Here is a 27,798-nt window from a genome sequence, read left to right as displayed (position 1 = left end):
GTGTTTCCATTAACTGTGATGACCCCCCGAGGTCCTGGCATCTTGAGCTTGAGGTATGCATAATGCGGTACCGCATTGAATCTCGCAAATGCGGTTCGCCCGAGCAGTGCATGATAGCCACTGTGGAAAGGGACTATATCGAAGATTAACTCTTCGCTTCGGAAGTTATCCGGGGATCCGAAGACCACTTCCAGTGTGGCTGAGCCTGTGCAATGGGCCTCTACACCTGGTATGACGCCTTTGAAGGTCGTTTTTGTGGGTTTGATCCTTGAGGGGTCTATACCCATTTTGCGCACTGTGTCCTAATAAAGTAGGTTCAGGCTGCTGCCGCCATCCATAAGGACTCGAGTGAGGTGAAATCCATCAATGATTGGGTCTAGGACCAGTGTGGCCAATCCGCCATGACGGATACTAGTGGGGTGGTCCCTGCGATCGAAGGTGATCGGACAAGAGGACCATGGGTTGAACTTTGGGGCGACTGGCTCCAACGCATATACGTCCCTTAGCGCACGCTTCCGCTCCCTCTTGGGGACGTGGGTTGCGTATATCATGTTCACCGTCCGCACTTGTGGGGGGAACCTCTTCTGTCCTCCAGTGTTCGGCTGCCGGGGCTCCTCCTCGTCATCGCTATGCGACCCCTTATCTTTGTTTTCGGCATTTAACTTGCCGGCCTGCTTGAACACCCAACAATCCCTGTTGGTGTGGTTGGCTGGCTTGTCGGGGGTGCCGTGTATTTGACACGAGCGATCGAGTATACGGTCCAAACTGGACGGGCCCGGAGTGCTTCTTTGGAATGGCCTTTTCCGCTGACCGGGTTTAGAGCCTTTGAATCCGGCATTTGCTGCCATATCCTCTGTATTGTCGCTGTTAATGCGGCGCTTGTGTTTGTTGCGACGTGACCTGCCATTGCCATCCTTGGTATTCGAAGTACCATGGTTCTTTGAGATGTTATTGCTGCGAGCCAGCCAGCTGTCTTCTCCCGCACAAAAGCGGGTCATGAGTGTTGTGAGGGCTGCCATAGATTTCAGCTTTTCCTGGCCAAGGTGCCGGGCGAGCCACTCGTCGTGGATGTTGTGCTTAAAAGCTGCTAGGGCCTCTGCATCCGGACAGTCGACAATTTGATTTTTCTTTGTTAGGAACTGTGTATAGAATTGCGTGGGCGATTCCTCTGGCTGCTGAATTATGTGGCTCAAGTCATCGGCATCTGGTGGTCGCACATAAGTGCCCTGGAAGTTGTCGAGGAATGCGGCTTCCAGATCTTCCCAACAGCCAATGGATTCTGCTGGCAGGCTGTTGAGCCAATGCCGAGCTGGTCCTTTGAGCTTGAGTGGGAGGTATTTGATGGCGTGTAGATCATCACCGCGGGCCATGTGGATGTGTAGGAGGAAGTCCTCGATCCATACCGCAGGATCTGTTGTGTCGTCGTATGATTCGATGTTTACGGGTTTGAAACCCTCTGGAATTTGGTGATCCATTACTTCGTCTGTGAAGCATAGGGGGTGTGCAGCGCCTCTGTACTGGGCTATATCGCGACGCAGCTCAAATGAGTCTTGTCCGCTGTGTTCGGCCCGGCCGGATTTACTTTTACTGTATCCGGCGTGACGGTTATCGTCTCGCATAGTGGCGCGCCCTCGTGATCCGTAGATCGATCTTGCATGTTTTGCTTTGTCTTCCAATATGTCTCTTAGGTCTAGCATGTTTCCCCATGCCTTGTCATTTTTATTTGAGTGGTGTCGGGGTGCGGGCTGAGCTTTTGGCTGAAATGCCTCTCTATCGCGGCCACGAGGTGGCCGATCAGCCGTGTCATACGCTGGAGATGTAGGTTTTGGTGCTTCCTCCTCCAGTCGGGGTAGCAACCTGTGCTTTGGGTAACTCTTGGAGGGGCGTTCGAGTTTATATTCCTCGGCCGCAAGGACTTCAGTCCATCTGTCAGCTAGCAAATCTTGATCAGCTTGAAGCTGTTGTTGCTTTTTCTTAAGGCTATTTGTCGTGGCTATAAGCCGGTGCTTGAAGCGCTCTTGTTCGACGGGATCCTTAGGCACGACGAATTCGTCATCGTCGAGGCTTGCCTCGTTTTCGGAGGGAGGCATGTAATTATCATCCTCCGCTTCTCCATCTACCGCTCTCTCGGGAGGGCTAGCTTCTCCATCCTCCTGCCCTAAATCTTTCTGGAGGGGATTGTTGTCGTCTTCGGCACTGTCCGGAATGCTATTATCTCCTGTGCCGGTGTCACCGCTTTTGCTTTGGCGAGACTTAGAGCAGTGCCTCTGACGTCGGTGCTTGGGTTGCTTCTTGGAGGGGTCATCCTCCGCTGTCCGTCGCCATTGCCTTCTTTGGGTGTGTCCACCATATATATGTCATATGACGAGGTGGCTGTCCAGTGCCCTGTGGGCAGTGGTTCTTGTTCGCCTCCTGCATCGTCGTCCATGCCGTCGATGTCTTCGGAGTCGAAGTCGAGCATGTCGTCAAATCGTCGACATGTGGCTACTAAGTGGGTGGTGGGTGGGCGGCGAATTTCTTCGTCATCCGCATCCCAATCCTGCCGGACATAGTTCGGCCAGGACTCTCCTGACAAGGAGAGAGACCTTAATGAGTTCAGTATGTCGCCGAAGCGCGAGTGCTGAAAGATATCCATGGAGGTAAAATCCATGATCGGCGCCCAGTCGGATTCGATAGGCACGGGCGCAGGCGGTTCGGAGTCCGTGGCCGGGGAAGGATCCGGCAGCTTGGCATCACGGCTCTCGTGAAGGGTAAGGTCGATACTCGGCTTGATCGCCGCTGAGGATATGGCCTCCGTGGCAGGGTCTATCCACCTGTCCATGGATGGCGCAACTGGCTTCGAATTGAGGGTCGGAGCAGTTGCCGGCGCAATCTCCTGAACACTGTCCGATGGCAGAGCTAAATCATGCTCATCGTGATCGTGTGGCGCACTAGGCAGGGGCACGAATCCGTCGAAGATCAAGTCTCCGCGGATATCGGTCGTGTAGTTTAAGCTTCCAAACCTGACCTGGTGGACAGGGGTGTAACTCTCGATCTGCTCCAGATGGCCAAGCGAGTTGGCCCGCAGTGCGAAGCCGCCGAATACAAAGATCTGTCCGGGGAGAAAAGTCTCACCCTGGACTGCATCGCTATCGATGATTGAAGGAGCCATCAAGCCTAACAGCGACGACACAGAGGAACTCTCAATGAAAGCACCAATGTCGGTGTCAAAACCAGCGGATCTCGGGTAGGGGGTCCCGAACTGTGCGTCTAAGGTGGATGGTAACAGGAGGCAGGGGACACGATGTTTTACCCAGGTTCGGGCCCTCTTGATGGAGGTAAAACCCTACATCCTGCTTGATTATTCTTGACAATATGAGTAGTACAAGAGTTGATCTACCACGAGATCGGAGAGGCTAAACCCTAAAAGCTAGCCTATGGTATGATTGAATGTTGTCCTACGGACTAAAACCCTCCGGTTTATATAGACACCGGAGGGGGCTAGGGTTACACAAGGTCAGTTACAAAGGAGGAGATATACATATCTGTATTGCCTAGCTTGCCTTCCACGCCAAGTAGAGTCCCATCCGGACAAGGGACGAAGTCTTCAATCTTGTATCTTCATAGTCCAACAGTCCGGCCAAAGGATATAATTCGGTTGTCCGGATACCCCATAATCCAGGACTCCCTCAGTTGGTCCGGGCCGATTCATCCAACAATACCGCCAAATCAAAATAAGACGTTGGTGGTAAGCAGTATGACTATGATCGCCCACAACTATTTGTGTTCTACTCGTGCATATCATCTATGCATAGACCTGGCTTGGATGCCACTGTTGGGGAACGTAGCATGTAATTTCAAAAATTTCCTATGATCACGCAAGATCTATCTAGGAGATGCATAGCAACGAGAGGGGAGAGGTTGTCCACCTACCCTCGTAGACCGAAAGTGGAAGCGTTAGGTTAACACGGTTGATGTAGTCGAACGTCTTCGCGATCCAACCGATCAAGTACCGAACGTAGGGCACCTCCGAGTTCAGCACACGTTCAGCTCGATGACGTCTCTCGAACTCTTGATACAGCAAAGTGTCGAGGGAGAGTTTTGTCAGCACGACGATGTGGTGGCACGTGTAGGGCTTCGCCTAAGCACTACGACAATATGACCGGAGAAGTAAACTGTGGAGGGGGGCACCGCACACGGCTAAGAAACAACTGTTGTGCTTTGGGGTGCCCCCTGCCCCCGTATATAAAGGCGAAGGGGAGGAGGCCGTCCCTAGGGGCGCGCCCAAGTGGGAGGGAAACCGACTAGGACTCTCAATCCTAGTCGCCCCCCCCCCTTTCCTTTCTTTCGGAGGGGGGAAGGGAAGGAGAGGGAGAGGGAAAGGGAGAGGGAGAAGGAAGGGGGGCCGCCCCCCCCTCCCCCTTGTCCAATTTGGATTCCCATGGGGGGCGCCACCCTTGCGGGCTCCCCTCTCTCTCCCCTATGTCCCATGTAGGCCCATTACTTCCCCGGGGGGTTCCGGTAACCTCCCGGTACTCCGAAAAATACCCGAAACGATCCGGAACCATTCCGGTGTCCGAATACTATCGCCCAATATATCAATCTTTACCTCTCGACCATTTCAAGACTCCTCGTCATGTCCGTGATCTCATCCGGGACTCCGAACAAGCTTCGGTCACCAAAACACATAACTCATAATCTAAATCATCATCGAACGTTAAGTGTGCAGACCCTATGGGTTCGAGAACTATGTAGACATGACCGAGACACATCTCCAGTCAACAACCAACAGCGAAACCTGGATGCTCATATTGGTTCCTACATATTCTACGAAGATCTTTATCGGTCAAAACGCAATGACAACATACGTTATTCCCTTTGTCATCGGTATGACGGTATGTTACTTGCCCGAGATTCGATTGTCGGTATCTTCATACCTAGTTCAATCTCATTACCGGCAAGTCTCTTTACTCGTTCCGTAATGCATCATCCCGCAACTAACTCATTAGTCACATTGCTTGCAAGGCTTATTGTGATGTGCATTACCGAGAGGGCCCAGAGATACCTCTCCGATACTCGGAGTGACAAATCCTAATCTCGATCTATGCCAACCCAACAAATACCTTCAGAGACACCTTAGAGCATCTTTATAATCACCCAGTTACGTTGTGACGTTTGATAGCACACAAGGTGTTCCTTCGGTATTCGGGAGTTGCATAATCTCATAGTCAAAGGAACATGTATAAGTCATGAAGAAAGCAATAGCAACAAACTAAACGATCATAGTGCTAAGCTAACGGATGGGTCTTGTCCATCACATCATTTTCTAATGATGTGATCCCGTTCATCAAATGACAACACATGTCTATGGCTAGGAAACTTAACCATCTTTGATTAACGAGCTAGTCAAGTAAAGGCATACTAGGGACACTCTGTTTTGTCTATGTATTCACACATGTACCAAGTTTCTGGTTAATATAATTCTAGCATGAACAATAAACAATTATCATGATATAAGGAAATATAAATAACAACTTTATTATTGCCTCTAGGGAATATTTCCTTCAACCTATTATAAGCTATGGACAAAATTTATGAAAGGGCATCTTGTATATTTCATACATGTCCTTGTATGTCATCAAGGAGGCTTCAAAGTACTGAAATTTGCACCAGAAACGCCGTTCTGGTTCCCTTCGTGTGCGCCTTCATCTCCATGCTTGTTTCTGCTCCAGTGTTCATCCCTCTTGTCCATGCTAGGCCTTTCATTAGTAATCAACACAAATGTATCCAATTTAGGCGGGATCATATTCTCATGAACATTAGAATCGTTACCAAGAAACGAAACTACCTGGTAATTCAATTGGCGTGCGCGAGCTCTAGTGGTTGGTCTAGTATGTATAGCAGCAGGGGTTGTGGGTGTAACAATGGTATTGATGTCCTCATCATCCATAACCGTCCAACAAGCCTACGAAGGAATTACTACTTCCGATGATGAGCATCATAGCTTACGTGAGTTACCACTCCCATTCCACTTTGAGGGTGGCCGTCACTTGTGCGTAGTAGCCGACGTACTTGTTCACTTCCCCTTGAGTGATGCCCCATCGATGTTGGAGAGATGCCACATTGCAATTGGTGATGATAGGATGGGGCTCCACATACTGCTCTTGTTTATGATATTCCTTCCAGATATTCTCCCAATACTTGTTCCCCTTTTTCTCCGTGCCGCATAGTGGATCCATTGTTGTGGTCAACTAAGATTTGACCAACAAGATATCCTCGAAAATTGAGAATGCCCGATCTCTTGCCTTTGCAATCTTTGGCTCCTTCTTCTTCTTGCTCGGAATTGAATTTGAAGTTGTCCGAACTTCAAATGAAGGGCAAGTTGGATCCCCATATTCGTAGTCCATTTGGTTTGGATCTTGATTATCATTGATCATGTCAGACATCATCAACTCCTAAATGATCATTGTTTACAAGCATTTATCATGTCCGAAATGAACTAGCGGTCTATTGAAAACACTGAACATGGCATATGCAAAGTTGATCGGACAGGAGCAACAAGAACATATCGAGTCTTGTTGTGTCATTCCGTCGAACAGGTCGTGGGTAGCATGGGCGCCGCCGGTGCCCGTGCTTCTCCGCGCCCGAATGAGCTATGGCGAGCGACAGACGTCTACCAGCGGCATCTGCATGGGCGGAAAGCTCTCCGAAATGCTCCAACCGACCGTCGGATCCTCTTCTGTCCCAAAACCTCGTCTGATGGTGCAAACCTTGTCAACGGCGGGATGGATGGGGGGCGGGGTTTCAGGCATGGCGGCGGAAAGGGGGCAGCTGCTCGTCCATGTCCGCATCCGCTCCCTGCGCCGCCGCCACTTCCCTCTCTCGCTGCCGGCGTCGCCGGTTCCTCCGTCGCGGTGGACGAGACGCCGATGGACGAGGCGGACGCGGCCTCTGTCGCGGCGGTCGGGGACGGGCTGAACGACATCTAGGGCGGCGGGTTGGGACCGGCAATGAGGGTGGGGAGCAAGGGTGACGGACGGCGAGGGCTCGGAAGCGGAACGGTTGGAGGAAGGCAGGAGTAGGGGGGTTGGTAGATTTGGTGCTGTTTGTGGGGGTAGGCCTATCGGATTCGATGTGGCGGACGCGCCTGGGCATCAGTATGTCCATCCTACATTTGGATTGGATACGAGGGATGCCGGCCAGCCTAGGCGTATGAGCCCATTTGAGACGCATGTCTGAGTTGAATTTTTCTGATCAATGTAACCGGGTCGTTCGTCCGGATGTTTGAGACTGGTTTGGCGTGCCCAGTTGTAGACGCTTAAAAAGTCTTCAAAGCCGCCCTCGCCTCTTCTTTCCGTCTCAGCATGACCAGGACGGCGAGCCCGTGACCACGGCTCGTTGCTACCAAGTGTCAGATGATGTTTTTTCAGGAATTAGCCTTTATTTTGAGGCTCAACCTATCTGAATGTAATGAACTAATAATATGTGTGATTCCAAAGTCAGTTTCAGGAATTCAGAGGTTAGTTCTAATACAAAGCATGATGACGTTTGAAGTTTAGACATACAAAGTAATCGTATCTGATGACAAGTCACAACCAAAGCAAAAATGAAAGTGCCAGAAATGCGGTGTATATTTACATTGAAGATAACATTAGCCCGTAGCATTCGGTCACCTCAATCAATAACTAGCCCCGATCCGAACCAACCAGCGCATACATAATTCAGCACATGAATAGCAGCTAGAGGCACTACTACAGCATCATGCACACATAAACAAAGATATGTACTCCCTCTGTCCCGGTGCAAGGGCAAGTGCGTAGTTCTAGGTCATCAATTTAACTAGCTAATATGTATTATATTTAACAAAAAAATATTTAGAAACTACATTCATATATGTATCCAATGATCTGCTTTTGATGAGATATATCACATTTTTAGTTAGTCAAATTCACCCTAGAACTACGCGCATGTCCTATGCACCGAGACCAAGGGAGTACTGGGTATTCCATCCATGCACTGGCAAGAAGCACAGCTCATGTCCTTTTCCTAGCCCTCGACTTCTTGCTCATTGCGCTGGCTCTCGGTGTGGTTTTTGTTGTGACAGCAGCAGATGGATCGGGGGCAGAGGCGCCTTCCCCCGCCGATTGCCTGCACATTTGGAAACAGCAAAACGAATCATCTCATATGAAATTCTCCGGCTGCAAGTCTACATTGTGAAGCAGGTACAAATCGACTTGGACTATATTCAGTCTGGCTTCTGGTCACAGGTCATGCACTTTGATTCAGTGCACAAGGTATTTAGAAGGCCTCAAAAGCTCGGTGGTCTAACCTGCCAACCTCCTCAACTCGCTCGAGGAAAGGGTCGACGCTATCCATGTAGGTGTTGAACTACACAAAGAATTAATATATTAGCACATATAGATATATTTTTGAAAAGATGCATGCTTTATTAATGATTTTACGAAGCAGTCTTCTAACTCAGACCTACCGCCTTCACAATGCTGTTGAATTTTGCATGAATTTTCTGCTGTTCTGCTGTGGCAGCAGTCCTTGATGAAGCAGCTTCCGAACACAAATTTGAAGCCTATGTGGTGTCATAAAGAAATGCAATATGTCAGTTATTTTCAGGCAAAAAAGATATAGTTGACGAAAAAATGTCACTAAATCTGCAGTGTTTAACAGTCAAAGAGATGGACAGCTAGTATCATGTTTCTGCACAAACAGCGGCAATAAATGCTAGTAAGGCCTCACAAGGATCACCAAATTTAATGATATTCTCATTTTAAAATGATTTTAAGTTCGAACAAGCAATATATTCAGAATAAGAACATCACCTTAGCGATCGTTGCCTCTACTTTCTTTTCTCTAGGTTCAAGGCACCGCAGTTTACCCTCAGTCTCGGAGCTCAAAGCACCCAGCTTCTGATTTTCATCTGCTATTATTTGATTCCTTTCTTTCACTTTCCCCTTGAGACGCTCCTCCATTTCATGTACTGGTTGGAAGGGATTAATGCAAAAATGTGAGGGAAATAATAACTCTCAGAAAGGGAGCAACATAAAATACTTGAGCAGTACTAACAAAATATAATTTAGAAATTAGGAAGATACCTTTTCCTTGCCAATCAACAATCTGTGCGTCGAATGACATAACTGATACACTTTCATCATTAAGCTTTGCTTTGCGAGCTTTAACTTCCTTTTCAACTGTTTTAGCAGCAACAAGCTAGTAGCAACAGAAAGTAAAAGAGTTAGACCATTCTCGTCATTCAATCAATCCAGCTATGGAATTCAATCATGCCTTAGCTGTTCTTACCTGTTCATGTACATCCTGGATTTTAGAGTGTTGTTTCGTCAGTTTTTCATGAGCCTGCGAGATGGAGATAGTTTAGAACGGGATTACAGGGGTATCTACTGGTTAAGCACAACTAGGGGCAGCAGTAAGTGCCACTCTGATACAAAGTAGCACCACCAGGCACCAGCTGTACCAAACGGATAATCCAAAATATCAAAGAGATATATCATACGAGGAAACTAAATTGTCCTGGGAAACACATGTAGCCAATCGATTCTTTATCAAATTCCAAGGAAGAGAGTCTGAAATCAGTTGTCGTGGTCAATGTTCATAAGCAAAACACCTTCTAGAACTGGCATATTCTGATGAAAAGTGGAATTGGAATACCTTGTTGCGTATCTCCAAAGCGGCAGATTTCTCTTGATCATTTTGCATTGCTATTTTCTCAGACTCTTTCAACTTAGCACGGGCTGATTTCTTCTCTTCCAAGGCCCTCTTTAATAGGAAATAAAATCCAGAGTCAGGTATGCAAGCTTATACAGATCCCTTATAATGATAATGCCTTTATTAGTCCAAATTGTATTCAGTAAATCACAGGTTAACCAGGCCGTACATCTGGTAGGCTTGATATTGAACCAAATGATAGGATTTCAGCCCCCCCCCCCCCCCCCCCCCCCCCCCCCACGAGCCGAAATGCATGGAAAAATTAATTTAGCAAGTCAACCAGGCCATTTGTGCAGATATGCAGTCACCTAGTACTAGGCAGGTTATGCAGATATGCATGGAAAAATTAAGGTAGCAGGTCAACCAGGCTGTTTATGCAGATATGCAGTCACCTAGTACTAGCCAGATTACAAGTCCAAGTAAATAGGTAATTCCTCGTATAGTCACTAATTCACAACAACATCAGGTCATCGGACAAATAGCACCTACCAAATTTGGAACCTAACCTGTTGCTACAAATAAAATAAAATTGAAGAGGTCTCACCTGAACTTTTTCTGGGGACTTCACTAATTTGGACATCAATCTGGAGTTTTCTTGGGCATGTTTAGTCAACTCAAAATCAGCCTGGGTTATCTGCAGCAGGAAACATAAATGCAACAAATATAACATTATGCAGCGAGCTCAAACTATCAGCTTAAGTTAGCGAGAGCAATATATCAGATGTTCAATATTCTCATTCACAAAGTATAGCCGAATAACAATTGGTGACGAGCAGATGTTAGTACTCAAGGGTAAATGGCTGATGTATTAAAGACAATGCGCACACAGTTCACTTTGCAGATGGCAAATTGTAGATAGCCTGTCCTATGTGGGGCTGAGGGCTGGAGCATTTCTAATCTACGAAGGAGCTTATGGCTTATCAAAGTCAGATGGAGCAGGAGATGTGTTAGGGCCAATAGCTCCTGGTCTAATAAAATCTATGGCACTGTAATTAAATATAGTACTGCTTAATGTTACAATAACCAATCGCAGATAATGCACCTTGTTGTGATTAAGGCTCATACTTTTTCAAGATACTTTAAACTCCTATTTAGTTTGATATGGCAGATCTCCTGCTTTCAGGTTTCAAAAAGGATCCTATGAGAGATCCGGGTTTATTGGCATCAAAACCAGCTCGAGATTCATCTAGGACATACTTGGAGGCGAGGTTTTTGACCAATTAGCTCTAGCCTTGATCTAGAAGACCAGGATCGAAGCCATGCCAAAGGCACAAGGCTACCACACAAGGCTGTTTATATTCGACCTGATGTGGCAATGTGTGATGCATTTTGATCAGAAACTCCTAGACCATGTAGCATGCTTGGCTCTCAGTAGGGACTATACTTTATTTGCAACTCATGATGCCAGAAATCCACAGAAAATAATTAGTTTTTTGGATGGAGAGAGACACTACAGAAGACACAAGGTAGGAATCAGCACACCTTCCTGTGAATCTCCTCTTTCTTGTCATTGATGACTGCGGCCTTTGCTCGCAGGGCCAGTTGCTGCTTGTTGTAAACCTGAACTTTCTGCTGCAGAGCATTGACGTCCGCTTCCAGTTGCTGGGCCATGGGCTCCTCCATCTGCTCCGCGAGCTCATGATCCCCGATCTCCTTCTGAAGCTGCACGAGAGAAACATGAACGCAACTCTAAGAATCTCCGATCAGCCTGTGGGCATTTCCACGAACAGATTAGCTGTGGAAACTGTGAACAGCGAAGACCTGGGCCATCCTGGCCTTGAGCTCCAGAGTGCGCTCGTGGTAGTCGGGGGTCTCGCTGACGATTGGCTGCAGGAGGGTGACCTTCTCCTCCCTGTAGAAGAGGAAGTTGATGAGGGCGCTGAGGACCTCGACGACGCGGCGCGGGGTGGGGCGGCTGAAGTCGGCGAGCGTGAAGTCCTTGAACTGGATGGAGTCGAGGAAGGCCTGCGACTTGTTGTAGAGGCGTAGCACCCGGATGGCCTCTGCGTGGTGCTCCGGGTTGTCCAGCACCTCCAGGTCGCTGAACCCTAGCAGCCCGTCCTCGCCGTCCCTGCGAAATCCAGCCCGGTGAGCGAGCGAGCGAGGGAGTGAGGGGGGGGGGGGGGGGGGGGGGGGGGGGGGGGGGGGGGGGGGGGCGAGGCGGCATGCTTCTTTTGTTACCCGGGGGCATCGACGAAGGAGTCGAAGAAGCGGGCGAGGACGCCAGGGAGCAGGTCAGGCTGCGGGCTGGCGATGTTCTCGGGGCGGAGGTTGGCGACGGGGGCGATCCCGTACTGGAACAGCTGCTCCGCGATCTCCGCTGGTGACAGTATCGGGAACCCGAAGCCGGACGCCATCGGGTTGCCGACACTCCTACTGCTCCTCCGGCTAGTATATAAAATCATAGCTAAATTAGCACTTAAGGGATAAATCCACTAAAACGGTGACGAGAAGTACACATGTTGGCATCATATACCATTAGCACAACCCAAAACCTAGGATAAAATTTACAACGGCTTGATGGCTATTGGCACACAAAGCGTGAGAGGAAGAACAGGAGAGAAACCGAGTGGCTTACCTATGCCGGAGTCGAAGAAGAAGCGGTCACCGGAGGCGCAGGGAAAACCTGGAGGGGGTGTGCGTTGGTGTGACCCGAGCCACAAAACGGAGCTCCCTCTCCTTAACCGGCTCTTCCACAACTAGGTGAACAGTCCCTTGAGCACGCTTGTGCAGGACCTGCAGTTGGGTGGTGAAGATCAAGGTGCGAGTCCGCTGAGAATGCCAAAGTTTGAATTAGAAATACATGCTGCCGACTAGACAAGAGGTCATGCATTGCAGACAGTAAATATGCACATGGATTGAAAAGAAAACTAATTCCTGCAATTTCAAAGGACATGATAAACATAAACATAGAGAGAGAAGACATGCAACTTGTTATCCTATGCAAAAGTCAGAGGAACTCAGTTCTGAATCATTTCTCCTACACCTTAATATTCTAGTGCAGTTATAGCTGCAAAGTCGCTGTTTTGATGTGAGATTTACGGAGATTGAATAATGGATATTAATTGATCTGGTTTATCGCTAAACAGGAGCAGCACATTGATCTTTTCCCTCGAGCCCGCAACTGATTCAATAATAATCAGGCAATAGGTGGCACTCAAAACTGAAGTAGCTACGGATGCAAAATTGGGAGCAACGGTGACGCAGACCTCTGGTCCCTCCTGTCTCTGCAAATCAAAACTTCGTTTAAGTTTTCAAATGCATGTCTGAAGACCGATATTATTGCATTGTTGTTTGAAGTGTCAACAAGCCATGGAGTGTAAATTTCCATGCCACTACAGCAATGACCCTGCTTGATCTTTTGGCACTTTGTTACTAGATTTCATTTCATTTTACTTAATTGTGATTCAGAAATACTGCAGGGTTGCCCCTGTTTAGATACAAGTTAAGTTTTAGAAGTGACCTTGCAACAAATCAAACTAAATGAATCATTTTCCTCTGTAGATGTTCACTGGTTCAGACTTGATAAGTATGAACCAAGCTGGGAGCTGAGAACTAGGACAGTGAGACAACATTGAACATCATGTCACAATCAAAGCACTCAAAATTTCTGCACTTCATTACCAGCCTCCTACATATTGCAAATCACATAGCACACACACAGATTTAGTGCACGGAGGCAGTGTTCAAGAGACACACTGATGACATGCCGCCTATGGTTGCCGTCATCGTGGAGGTTGACGCCGTGGTTGCGGAGAGCGCTGAGGATGGGCCAGACCTTGGTGTTCAGTAAATGGAGATAGAGTTTTCATAGGTTTGGGAAACCCCAAACCTATGAACTGGACAGGAGGTAATTTGAAACACACAAAGCTAAGTAGACACTAGACAGAAAACGATGTTGTCGCGTAAACGTTCAAATGGGAACATGTAGTGATCCCGTGTCTCGGAAAACAAAAGCTAAATCCTTTGTGTGGGCTAACATAGCAAAACTAATCCAACTATTGAGATGGTTGACAAGTTTGCTCGCAGATATGAATTTAATCTCAAACTGGTCAAGAACCTTGCAGTGGTGCTTTTGCAAAACTGCATTAATATGATTAATGAACATCTGGTTGTGTTGTTTTGCTTTCCCACCACGCCTTGCAGAAGAGAAAGCATAGGAGAGGAAGCAAGTGGCTAAACAAATCCGGAGCAAAGCATGTCAATCAAGTAAGCAAGAATGAGCCCATTGTTTGTTTGTTTGTTTGCTTGCTTCGCAACAAAGAGGACCTAGATCTTGTTTAATAATTTATCCAAGCTTTACTGTTGTTGAGGTGTCGACTAGCTTCAGCGATGTCTGTTGGTAGCTCCTTGGAGATTCTGCTGTTGCACGTTGCAACAAAGAAGAAGCGCAGAATTAATTAAGCATGTTGGGGGGGGGGGGGGGGGGGGGGGGGGGTTAAGGGCATGTACAACCCAGGTGCTAACACGGGCGCCTAAAGCATCTCCAACAGCTATCCTAAAATTGGGGACTGGAAAACAGTTTTAGGGCACCAGAAATTTTTCTTCTCCAACAGCTGCCGTAAAATAGGGCACCCAGCCACATCTTTCTTCTCCACAATTGCATACATATTGAAACAAAACATGAACTATGGATAGAATTTAAAATTTGCAAGATCACCACATATCAAATTAAACTTCAAATCCACGTATCAAATTCAAATTGTCCTAAAATTTTGGCCTTCTTCGATTATCAAATATTTTTGACACACAAAAGGGATCTACACTGACAAAGCAACTAGCCAACTAGATCTTTTACATCTGAATATTTTACACGACGGTTCGAGCTAAAGCTGACTACCACAAAGAAGAACAAATTGAGTAAAAACAGGAGTTTAAATAATCCAGCAGTGTAGTATAGAACAAGTAAATGCCAACAATATAAACTGCAACTCTTGAAGAATATAATGTGGCTCTCAAATTAACTCATCAACGTTTCAAATATTACCATGAACAAGCTAAAACAGCAGCAAAATGCATACTCATATGATAGTCTCAGGCAATATCATTCTAAATTTGCAAAGACAAGAAGTCATCATCCTCACGACTCAAGGATGCACTGGAGATGGCTAGATTTTGATATAGCGCAGAAATCCAACATTGTGCAACAACTGGTAGTAACTATCCTTTTCTTTCCTAAAGAATGGATGGACATTGCCATACTCTTTGCTGACATGGTTATGGTGTTCACTTTACCATGTTTTCTTAATTCGCCTGATTCAGCCAACAACCAATAAGAAGACGTCTTTTTCAGGACATGAATCCTACATCTAGTAGTAATCAACGATCCAGCGCAGCTACCACTACTAGCACGAGTCAGAAGCACTACAACACTAGCGTGCCACGGAGAAATTTCTATGGCAATCACCAAACCAATCTGAGAGTGGGGGCAGAAGGAACAGAGAGGTGAGCCTCACCTTTCCAGGACGAGGAGGAGGCTGGGCTCACGGCCAACGGCTTGGGCGAGGGCAGCGGGGTGAGTTGCTGCTCCTGCTCGGGCTCAGGCCAGCTGCGCCACCGCCGCGGAGCTCGCCGGTGTCCGCGCGCCGGGAGATCGAAGGGGGGCGGCCGGGGCACCGGAGCAGGGACGTGCGGTAGCTGCTCGGGCTACCCTCCGTCCGTGGCCGCGGCGGCGGAGGAGGGACGTCAGCGGCGGATCGAGTGGCGGCGCGTGGGACGAGCTCCTCTCTGTTCTGTGCGGGTCCGGGGAACGGGATCGGGTTTCTGCTTTCGGCTATTCGGGAAGAAATCCAGCGGCGGGATGAAAGGGGTTCGCCATGGAATTTGGCGGACAATTTGCCCGGGGAATCCTATACGACGCGCAGGTTGGCAGGTTGGCACACACCCCCCTAGCGCGCTGGGCGTTCGTATGGACCGGCCCATTTTCCGGGTTTTTTCCTTCCGTTTTTCCTTTCTTTTTCTTTTCTCCATTCATTTTTTTCTTTCTCTTTTCTGTTTTAATTTTTCTTTTATACTTCTTATTATTTACTTTTTCACTTTTTTTGCGAATTTTCTTTTCAGATTCTTGAAGACTTTTTTGTTCATCGAGTTCAATTTTTTGTTCATTGGATTTAAAGAATGTTCATCAAAATTCAAAATTTGTTCATAAAATTAAAAAAAGATTATCAAATTAGAAAAAATATCAAATTCAAGATTTGTTTATCTTTTTTTTAAAATGTTCTTGAATATAAATTATGTTCACCAATTTCAAAAGATGTTCTTCGAATTCAAAATTTATTCATCAAATACAAAAAATGTTCATCGTTATTAAAAACTGCTAATAAAAATGTTCATTCTTTTGAAATCACGAACATTTTTTAATTCAAGAACTGTTTTTGACAATTCACAATTCATATTTTTTTAAAATTTAGAACCTTTTTGAAATCCTAAATCATTTTAACATATAATAAAACAAAAATATATAATAAAAAGGAAAATTAAATGTAAATGTAAAAGCGGAAAAAAACAAGGGACATCCCGCACCGCAAATGGGTTGGCCCAAACTGGTGCGCTAAGGGAAGGGAGGATGCGCATTTGCACGACTCCTGACACGCACCGCGCCATATAGGGGGTCCCAATTTGCCCTTCCGCGGTTCGCCATGGAATTGGCGAGAAATGGTGAATTGAACAGCCTATTTACACCAACACTCGCTTGATTGGTCGGACACACAAGTTCGCTCGCTTGATTCTTTGCTCGCTCGCTCGCCATTCACTTGTTGACCCGTGATCACTGGATTTCTGAAAATTTGAAAAAAAATGAACTTATTTAAAAAAAAAAATTGAAAAAATATCATGAAATACAAAAGGAGTTCATCAATTTGGAAAAAGTTCGAGAACATAAAAAATTCAAGAATATGAAAAACATCATGAAACGGCCCTACAATTTACGGCGACTTTTGTAGTGCCGTTTTGCTTCCAAGCGCTTGAAAAACAAAAAAAATAGGCAACTGCCCTATTTATAGGGTTGATGCTAGAGATGCTCCAAAAAATGGTTTTTGCACAGTTGCATAGAGAGGGTGAAGGAAGCAAAGTCTTACTTCCGATGCTAGCAGGTGTTTGCTTGCGGGGAAAATGCTCTACTATTGTGTGATGGTGTCCCACGTAGGGGGTCTGGCACCATATCGACTCCTGGTCTGGTGGGCTGGGCTAACCCTAGGTCGGTTCCATTTTGGGCTACTTTGGGGGCCCATGGTGATCTACAGGAAGCCTTAGCATACAGGACAATGACTTTGTATTTGGCGAGGACTCCTCTCCACTGACGTAACTGACTAGGACTCCTATAATCCTAGGCCTATGGTATCTTATATAAGTCGAGGTTGGGCTAGTCGATAGAATATATTACATTACAATCTCTTGGTAGGTACATGAATTTTTTGTACTCCACCACACAACACAATAAACTATAAGTAGGATGTAGGGTATTATCTTCTCGAAGAGCCCAAATTTGGGTGAAATGATGTGTCCCTATTACCATCATTCAAGACGCCTATCTTAAGATCCCTAACTCGAGATCTCTTTTTGCTACATCAACGATGACTCATGCAGGGCCTTGATGTCTACTACACAACTTTATTCTTGTAGACACGTGTTGGGCCTCCAAACGTGGAGTTTTGTAGGACAGTAGAAATTTTTCCTCGAATGGATGACCTAAGGTTTATCAATCCCTGGGAGGTGTAGGATGAAAATGGTCTCTCTCAAACAACCCTGCAACCAAATAATAAAAAGTCTCTGGTGTCCCCGACACACCAAATACAATGGAAATTTATATGGGTGCACTAGTTCGGCGAAGAGATGGTGATACAAGTGTAATATGGATGGTAGAAATATATTTTTATAATCTGAATAAATAAAAACAGCAATGTAGCAAATAGTAAACGGGCACAAAAATGGTATTGCAATGCTTGAAAATGAGGCCTAGGGTTCGTACTTTCGCTAGTGCAATCTCTCAACAATGCTGATATAATTGGATCATATAAACGTCCCTCAACGTGCAACGAAGAATCACTCCAAAGATCCTATCTAGTGGAGAACATATGAAGAAATCATTTGTATGGTACGAAACCACCTCGAAGCTATTCTTTCCGATCGATCTATCCAAGAGTTCGTACTAAAATAACACCAAATAATTTCAGATTCATAATACTAAATCCAACACAAAGAATCTCAAAGAGTGCCCCGAGATTTCTACGGGAGAAACAAAGACAAGAACGTGCATGAACCCCTATGAGTAGATTACCCCAATGTCACCTCGGGAATCCGTGAGTTGAGTGTCAAAACATATATCAAGTGGATCAATATGATACCTCATTGTCACCACGAGTATTCATACGCAAGACATACATCAGTGTTCTCAAATCCATAAAAGTATTCAATCCGATAAAACTAAATCTCAAAGGGAAAACTCAATTCATCACAACAAAGATAGAGAGGAGAAAACACCATATGATCCAACTATATTAACAAAGCCCCCAATACATCAAGAACATGAGAGAGAGATTAAACACATAGCTACTGGTACAAACCCTCAGCCCCGAGGATGGACTACTCCCTCCTCATCGAGGTGGGCGCCGGGATGATGAAGATGGCCACCGGTGATGATCCCCCCTTCCGGCGGAGTGCCAGAACGAGGTCTAGATTGGTTTTCGATAGCTACAGAGGCCTACGGCGGCGGAATTTCTGATCTAGGTTAACCCCGAGGTTTTTTTTGAATATTTGGGAATTTATAGGGTAAAGAGGGGCCGGGGTGCGGGAGGCCACCGAGGTGGGCACAACTCACCTGGGCGCGCCTGAGCCCCCAGGCGTGCCCTGGTGGGTTGTGCCCCCCCCTCGGGGCACCCCCCAGGTGTTGCCCAGGCCCATTGGTGGCCTTCTGTTCCATAAAAAACCCACAAAAGTTTCGTCGTGTTTGGACTCCGTTTTATATTGATTTCTTGCGATGTAAAAACATGCACAAAAAAAGCAACTGGCACTTGGCACTATGTCAGTAGGTTAGTATCAAAAATGATATAAAATGACCATAAAATGATTATTAAACATCCAATAATGATAATATAATAGCATGGAACAATCAAAAATTATAGATACATTGGAGACGTATTAGGCCTGCTAGGTGATCATCGCGGTTCGATGGAAGTTTAGATCTGTGCGACACGATCAATGCGTCGAAACGGATCTGCATCTTTGGTGCCGCCATCTTCGTTGCTGACTTGACTGGTCACCTCTTTCAAGGCGGAGAACTACGACCCATGTCGGATCATTAGTGATCAGATGGGAATCTTCATCAACATCAATTTCAATCTCAACTAGGATCATATAGAAATCTATCCATGGAGCTCAGGGGCTCAAGGTCATCATTGCCCTCGTACGACCATGTAGAATGATTTGGACATCAAATTCGTTTTTGTCGTCCTTGCCTCCTCGAGCATTGTTTCGCTGATCCCTTTGGTGGGATCGTGTGGAATTCAGTCTACAACAACCCTGTCAAATTTCATCATGATCCAACAATGGAATCTCCCACAATATCTGATATATTGAGACCCTATAAGATCTGGAAATAAATCCTCGTGAGTTCAAAAGGAGGCCAGCAGCCAACTTCAACCTCCTTTGGAAGATCCAACCGTTCAGATCATGCGGAATTGTATTTGCGATAACCCCTTGAAATTTGAGCTTGATCCGACAATTCGAACTCCTGGAGGAGTCGGATGAGTGCATCAACTTTTTAATATGTTTTTTTGCAGAAATAATTCTGGCGGGAGTTCATCTTCTTTCATGAACGGGTTATTGGATGACCTCTAATTGAGGAATTTTCTTGTAGGGTATTGAGCCTTTTCCGAGGTGCTCTTCATCGTCACCCCAATATCGATGTCAGATCAGACCTCAAAGCCACTGATGTCTACAACACAACTTTATTCATGTAGACTCTGGTGGGCCTCCAAGCGCAGAGTTTTGTAGGACAACACTAAAATTTCCTCAGGTGGATGACCTAAAGTTTATCAATCCGTGGAAGGTGTAGGATGCAGATGGTCTTTAACAAACAACCGTGGAACCAAATATAAGAAATCTCTTGTGTCCCTAGCACACCCAATGCAATGGTAAATAGTATAGCTTCACTAGCTAGTTCGGCGAAGAAACGGTGATACAAGTGCGGTATGGATAATAGATATAGTTTTTTGTAATCTGAATAAATAAAGACAGTAAGACAGTAAGCAACAAAAGTGTGTAAAAACGACGTCTCGATGCTTATAAACAAGGTTCAGGGTTCATACTTTTGCTAGTGTGATCTATCAACAATACTTACTAATTGAATCATATAATAATCCCTCAACATGCGATAAAGAATCACTCCAAAGTTCCTATCAGGAAAGTATGATGAAAACGTGTGACGCCCCCGATTTGACCGTACACTAATCATACACGCAAACGTGTACGATCAAGATCAGGGACTCACGGGAAGATATCACAACACAACTCTACAAATAAAATAAGTCATACAAGCATCATATTACAATCCAGGGGCCTCGAAGAATCGAATACAAGAGCTCGATCATAGACGAGTCAGAGGAAGCAACAATATCTGAGTACAGACATAAGTTAAGCAAGTTTATCTTAAGAAGGCTAGCACAAACTGGGATACAGATCGAAATAGGCGCAGGCCTCCTGCCTGGGATCCTCCTAAACTACTCCTGGTCGCCGTCAGCGGGCTGCACGTAGTAGTAGGCACCTCCGGTGTAGTAGGAGTCGTCGTCAACGGTAGCGTCTGGCTCCTGGACTCCAGCATCTGGTTGCGACAACCAGAAAGAAAGGAAAAGGGGGAACAAAGCAACCGTGAGTACTCATCCAAAGTACTCGCAAGCAAGGGGCTACACTACATATGCATGGGTATATGTGTAAAGGGCCATATCAGTGGACTGAACTGCAGAATGCCAGAATAAGAGGGGGATAACTAATCCTGTCGAAGACTACGCTTCTGGCAGCCTCCGTCTTGCAGCTTGTAGAAGAGAGTAGACTGAAGTCCTCCAAGTAGCATCGCATAGCATAAACCTACCCGACAATCCTCTCCTCGTTGCCCTGTTAGAGAGCGATTACCGGGTTATATCTGGCACTTGGAAGGGTGTGTTTTATTAAGTATCCAGTTCTAGTTGTCATAAGGTCAAGGTACAACTCCAAGTCGTCCTGTTATCGAAGATCACGGCTATTCGAATAGATTAACTTCCCTGCAGGGGTGCACCACATTTCCCAACACGCTCGATCCCATTTGGCCGGACACACTTTTCTGGGTCATGCCGGCCTCGGAAGATCAACACGTTGCAGCCCGACCTAGGCACAACAGGGAGGTCAGCACGGCGGTCTAAATCCTATGGCGCAGGGGTCTGGGCCCATCACCCATTGCACACCTGCACGTTGCGAGGGCGGTCGGAAGCAGAACTAGCCCCCTTAATACAAGAGCAGGCTTACGTTCCAATCCGGCGCGCGCCGCTCAGTCGCTGACGTCACGAAGGCTTCGGCTGTTACCACGACGTCGAGTGCCCATAACTGTCCCCGCGTAGATGGTTAGTGCGTACAGGCCAGTAGCCAGACTCAGATCAAATACCAAGATCTCGTTAAGCGTGTTATCTTGAAGTAACCGCGAACACCGACCAGGGCCAGGCCCACCTCTCTCCTAGGTGGTCTCAACCTGCCATGTCGCTTCGCCACAGAGTAACAGTCGGGGGCCGTCGGGAACTCAGGCCCACCACTACCTAGACGGAGCCACCTGCCCCTTCAGCCCCCATCTCCGAACAGTATCACAGATAATGTAACAGTGTAAAGTATATAGTATATGCCCGTGATCACCTCCTGAAGTGATCACGGCCCAGTAGTATAGCATGGCAGACGGACAAGAGTGTAGGGCCACTGATGGAACACTAGCATCCTATACTAAGCAGTAGGATAGCAGGTAAAGGTAACAACAGTAGTAGCAAGGACAGGCTATGCAGCAGTATAGGATTAACTGAAAGCAGTAACATGCTACACTACTCTAATGCAAGCAGTATAGAAGAATAGGCGATATCTGGTGATCAAAGGGGGGCTTGCCTGGTTGCTCTGGCAAGAGAGAGGGGTCGTCAACTCCGTAGTCGTACTGGGTAGCAGCGGCGTCGGTCTCGGTGTCTAGCGAGAGAAGAGGGGGAAGAAACAATAAATATAAGCAAACAGATGCATAGCGATGCATGACATGACAAGTATCGGTGCTAGGGGTGCCCTAACGCGGTATGAGGTGATACCGGTGAAGGGGGGAAACATCCGGGAAAGTATCCCCGGTGTTTCGCGTTTTCGGGCAGAGGAGCCGGAGGGGGAAAGTTGCGAGTTCGATAGGTTAGGGATGCGTGGCGGACGAACGGGCTGCGTATCCGGGTTCGTCTCGTCGTTCTGAGCAACTTTCATGTACAAAGTTTTTCATCTGAGCTACGGTTTATTTTATATTAATTTTTAAAGTTTTAAATCATTTTCTAAATTTATTATTAATTCGAATTAAAAGGGGAAATTGCTATGTGCACCCAGCAGAGTGCACACAGCGGGGCCACCGAAGGCTGGCAGTGGGTCCAGGGGTCCCTGTTGACTCAGTCAACAGCTTGACTATTGACTGGTGAAAAATGTAGATGGGCCCAGGTGTCATTCACACATATCTTGCATTTTCTTTTTAAGTGGATATTTAGAGGAGGGGTCCACCTGTCATTTACACTATGCGTAACCGCCGATTAGACTAACTAGTAGGAGTACTAATTAGCTAACGGAGAGCCGGCCAGCCACCACACACACAGAATACACACACGCACACATAGTGCTAGGGATTAATGCTATTTTCTGTTGAGAAAAGACAGCATTTTGTGATTTTCGTAGGAATTAATCCATGCATCAAATTGATTTGGTCCAATGGAAACATTTGAGCTTTGATAAGTGTTCTACCAAGTCAAATTATTTTTACTCCTGTTAATCGTGGTTTTGTCGCAGTTTAGAGGCTGTCCAAAGGGTTAGTCCGTGTAAAATTTGAAAAGCTAGCTAGTAGCTAGACTAATTAGCAGCAGCAGTAGATTCAGAAGAGCAGCGGCGGCATGCACACGAGTTGGGCGCGGGGCGCGGCGCTGCACGGTGTGACGCTGGGCTGGTGAGCGACGCGGGGCGAGGAGCGAGGCAGGCCGCGGTTGCAGGGCGGCTGGGCGCAGGCAGACGGATGCAGGGCCGGGCGCGGCCGGCGCGCGTGCATAGGCGGCAGCAGCAGGTTGCAGCAGCACGGTGAGCGGGTGCGAGTGGAGCGCAACACGGTAGCAGCGACAACAGCACAACGCGGCTACAGCGGGCGCGACTGGGCGCGGGGCAAGTGCGGCAATGGTGTCGTCGGACGGAGGCAGGCACAGGGTATGCGCCGGGGTGCCGGGTGCGGGAGGGCCATAGGCGGCGCGCGGTGACGGATACAGGGGCCGCGGGGCACATGCGGCGCGGCCAGCGCGGGGTCGGGGAGCTGCGGGCACATGACCAGGGGCATGGGGAGCACGGCAGAGACGTGGCGAACGCGAGCTGCGGTGGCTCCGGGCGCGGGGTGATAACGGCCTACGGCGGCGTCTCAAGGCGGGGAGAAGGAGAGAGAGGGAGTGGCGCTCACCGAGCAGGCACAAGGAGGCCCGTCGAGTGGTTTAGGAGCAGCAGAGGTGGCCGGTGTTGTCGTGGTTCGCCGGCGTCCCAAGGAGGAAGAAGTTTCGATCCAGCACTGCAACGGTGAGGTGCTCCAACGGGTGGCACCGGTCAATGTAGAGGATCACGGCGAAGCGGGCGGATGCGGTCCTAGGCGTCGGGGCGCATGGTAGCCGCGGTAGGGCGAGATGACCGGCGACGCGGGCGCACCGCAAGGTGGATCTGGACACGGGGTAGAGGAGAGTGTGGGGGCAGGGGGAATGGATAAGGGGGAGCGCGAGGGCAAGTGGGAGGGGACAAGGGGAGCCCGAGGCGTCAGGGGATCTTATCCCCTCGCCCACGACGCCGGCGAGTTGGTCGGGTGGCGACCGCGACCGGGCCGGTCGGTCGAACAGTGAGAAGACGACCGCGAGGGGGGAGTGGGTTGGGTGGGACGTTGGGCCGGCTGGGTGGGCTTGGCCCAGACGAAGGATTTTTCTTTTAGTTTAACTGTTTTGTTGTTTTTCTTTTTACAGTTCTAGTTTTATTTTATTTTTGAGTAGCAATTAGCACTATAAAAAACAGGAACAACACCTAATTTGGTTTTACTAATTATACCACTGCCACATTTAGTTTGAGGTTCAAATAAAATAGTTTAGTATTTTTATAATTTAAAAGCATTTAATAATTGTTTTTAGCCACTGTTATATTCGTAAAAGAGCATTTAAATACTTTTACAAAAATGTTGGGTCAGCACCATAATTGGTTATGGAATATTTGCCACACATTGAACATTTCATTATGCATGTTTGAGAAATTTGAATTTTGGACTTTAATTTGAATTGAATTTGAATTATGCTTTGGATCAAATGAGGATTAGCAACAATAGTGTGATGACATGGTACCATCAACAGGGGATTACTGTAGCTTAATTATCCGGGCGTCACAATTCTCCTCCACTACAAGAAATCTCGTCCCGAGATTTAAGAGGTAGTGAAAGGGGGAAAGGTTTTGGTTACGAAAAATCTAACGGATCTTCTCGGTCCAGGTTGCCCTTCTCGGAGAGGTTGATCCATTATGTTGATGTCTTCCTTCCTCTGCTTCAGGTCATCATGATGAAGTTGTCGTCCTTCCTTCAGGATCTTCACCGTACTTACGAAAGGGTAAGAAGGGAAAACTCTATATGGATGGATTCTATCAAGATCGAGCATCAGACGGTTAACTCAGGGAAGAAGCATAAGTGTCTCTCGATTTGAAAGTTAAGAAGATCTCGAGAGCAAAGTAAGAAGGTACCATGAGAAGTTTCAAACGGATAGGAAATCGTTCGATGCCTAATCAGAAGGTGAAAGGGTGTCAAGGCAACAAGAATATGTATGGCGCCTCATACCTGAATAGATCACTAGACAGGTGGTCCGTGAATTACATAAGAAGTCAAACGCGAGGAACAACCTCGGGAACAGGTGATGTACAGTAGAGTCAGGTTTCGATCCTGTGAAACTGTGGGTTATGGGCCCACCATGTGGGATAAAAGTAGGAGGAGTGGTGACATCTTGCATGGTCATGATAGCAAGGCATGTCAGCAGGTAGCCTGTCAGTTATGTGTCAGCAACAACGTCGGTACCAAGGACAAGGGACGAAGAGAACCTTTTTCCTGCTCGTTGAAACGAGGCGGACCAATAGGCAAAGTTCTCGTCCATTGGTGGTTACTGGAATGTCATCAACAATAGTAACAGGGTCTTACTGACAGAGTTGTACACCGAGGTGTTTGCACAAGCAGGGAATTATTACTGATTATATCATATAGATCATAGAAAGCGTTTAAACAAACCAATGGAAAGGAAAAAGTGTCTATCAGATTTAATCAGAACAATGGAAAGAAAATGTGTTTAAACACATAATTCAGGGGTATATCCTTCCCAAGGGCAAGCAGAGCATGATATCCATGACAGGATTTAACGTAGAAAACCATTTAGGTTATGGGAGAGGAATTTTCATGGCATTATCCATACAACGTGTTTGAATAATTGATTACGAAAATTTAGCATTGTGCTTCAAATGTTTTTATTGAAGATCGGAGTACCACGGACATGCTTCGAGATAGCATTGACATGGTTAACAAGTGAGGGTCAGACTTTATAAACACCAAGGATCCATTTGTAAAAACTTGTAGAATAAGTCTTACAATTTCCTCATGGAAGAATGGATAACCTTGCTGAAAAGGAAACTATAACAATAGGTCCTTCGGCCAGGTGTGCTAGGCATGACATCATCTTACCGGGTCATATAAAGAGCAATGTTATAACTCTTGGAAATATGTTCCAACCATCATATCTGACCGAGATTCGGATCTGATTGGTGTCAGGATACCTCAGACTCATCATGCCTGAGAAGGAAGGGGTGCAACACAATTTGACGGGATGGCGTTGCAAGATTCTCGGGAAATGAAATATGGAAGCAAGTTCTGAATCATAATTTCATCATTAACCCAAGTAGAGGATGATGACGTGGCTGATGAACTTAGCGACAATTCATCGAGATTGCCAAAAAGGTGTATTTCCACAAATTTGTGAACAAAGAGATAACATTTGCCAGCTCAAATGATACAATGATGTTTGCTCGAGGAAAACATACACAATTAGACATTGGTTGAAAAGGTGCACCCAAAATATGGGCCTAGGTAGCATGATCAATGCTTAGAATGGTGACTCGATAACCAGTGGTCTAAGAATGAAATGTCGACCATTAACTCCAAAGCAATAGGGTCGCTAGAAGTTTTGAATTCGCACATCCAAGTTCAATTGTCGGTTTTTCGGTTGGAATCAACACGGGGACCAAGAAGGAATGGTGATGGTGAGAAGTATTACTTGTATCAAGAATTCTCAAGAGGTGGTAAAATTTCCATGACATTCTTGACATAAAAGGTGGTAATACTCCAAGGTAAAGAAGAACAACACTGGGTAGCAAGGAACTCAGGGTATAACACAAAACACGAACAAGTTTGTGTTGGAGGGAAGGCAATAAAGTGGACGATGATAACACAACTCATCGAGGGCAAGGATGGTATTTCTCTTCATGAATCCGGTTGATATCCTGGAAGAGCTCATAAGGTTGATGATGATCACAACACATTTGTCGAGAGATTTCATGAGGATGTAATCAATCAGCGACGACATCAAGTCAAAGAAATGATGAAGCAAGAGGTTATTGGAACCACAGTTACGACACAAACTCGAACTCAAGCTTGTTGTTTAAGGTGAAAGGGTATGATGAGGAAAATCGACGTAAGCTTAGCTATCATCGCAAATTGGTGCTCCGAGAATGAGGACCAGGTAGCACAGTTAGAATCATCACGACAATGATATAGCCAAACAGGCTAGGAATGGCGTGATCGAGTACAAACTCGTACTTATAGAAGCTTACTGAAGAGTTGTTGAACCATAGTGCGGACTCGGTTCAGTTATAGGTGTCTTTGAGTGTTTAATAACTCAGAGCCTGTGAAAAATTGGAATCAGTGGGAATGTAGCACTTGATGAAGAACTCATAAGAGGTTATGCAGTTCCATGATAATCTTGAGATACCGGGGGGGGGGGGGGTAATACTCGACGACAAATCAAAGTAGAGGTTGGACTAGGGTAATGCTCTGCAGAAGACAGATACTCTAACTTGTCCGAGAAATGGAATCAAAAAGAAAATATGGTCGGAACCACGGTTGCAAAAGACCAAACATAGATACAGGACGAACTTATAACAAGGGCAATAATATCATTTACAAGAAGCTTCGATGATAAGTTTCACATCGGGTCCATGGGCATGAACGCAAAGGCTCAAGGTCGACTCCCACTTCTTCCATGCATAACCTTTCATTTTACTTCTCGCTTTTGATGAAGCTGTAGTGTAGAAATTTTATCTAGCAAAATACCAGAAGAGTATGAATCGTGAAAACTTTCGAGTTCACACATATTAAGGAAGGCATAGGTTCAAGCCATCGGGGCTTCTTAGAACATATACCACGAACTTCAGGAGTAAATAACACAAACTCGATAGTAGAGCAAGTTCAAAAGCAGATGATTCAATTTACCAAAGGCATTATATACCCATGGAAAGGCTCTCAAGGTTATTCAATATGAAGGACACTGTCGGATAAAATCCAACAAAGGAACCGATGGTCCACAAGGGATCTGATGTGAGCATCAGTACTCAACCAGAGGAAGAAGAATGCTCGGGCATCATATTATAGAACATCTGAATAATTCGATGCTTAGATAACAAAGGAATTATGATTTCCAAAACAAAGCATCAGAAGCAAACGCTCTGATCAAGGATGGATAAGTTGGATAGACCAGAGGCACAATTGACGACAAATAGTTTGGTCGAGAACCAGATCATGTTCAAAAAAATGAT

At 46.4% G+C, this 27,798-nt stretch overlaps 1 protein-coding gene across 2 annotated transcripts; it reads right to left on the bottom strand.

The window, feature by feature from the left end:
- Positions 1-7,586: 7,586 nt before the first annotated feature.
- LOC125515834 (kinetochore protein NUF2 homolog) lies at positions 7,587-15,533 on the bottom strand. 2 transcript variants are annotated; one of them, XM_048681332.1, is made up of 13 exons: positions 15,171-15,533; positions 12,293-12,486; positions 11,896-12,102; positions 11,476-11,785; positions 11,197-11,376; positions 10,259-10,348; positions 9,658-9,765; positions 9,292-9,345; positions 9,087-9,201; positions 8,814-8,971; positions 8,468-8,563; positions 8,309-8,367; positions 7,587-8,127 (listed from the first exon to the last, which is right to left on the bottom strand). In XM_048681332.1, exons 3-13 carry the CDS (start codon positions 12,069-12,071, stop codon positions 8,013-8,015), a joined length of 1,461 nt encoding a protein of 486 aa, XP_048537289.1. In that variant the 5' UTR covers positions 12,072-12,102; positions 12,293-12,486; positions 15,171-15,533; the 3' UTR covers positions 7,587-8,012. The 2 variants fall into 2 exon arrangements, with proteins under 2 accessions (XP_048537289.1, XP_048537290.1); XM_048681333.1 differs by having other exon boundaries at positions 12,293-12,450.
- Positions 15,534-27,798: the final 12,265 nt, after the last annotated feature.

Source organism: Triticum urartu, chromosome 6 (assembly GCF_003073215.2).
Source record: "Triticum urartu cultivar G1812 chromosome 6, Tu2.1, whole genome shotgun sequence".
In the NCBI taxonomy this organism is placed as follows: domain Eukaryota; kingdom Viridiplantae; phylum Streptophyta; class Magnoliopsida; order Poales; family Poaceae; genus Triticum; species Triticum urartu.
This window is presented reverse-complemented; position numbering and strand designations above follow the sequence as displayed.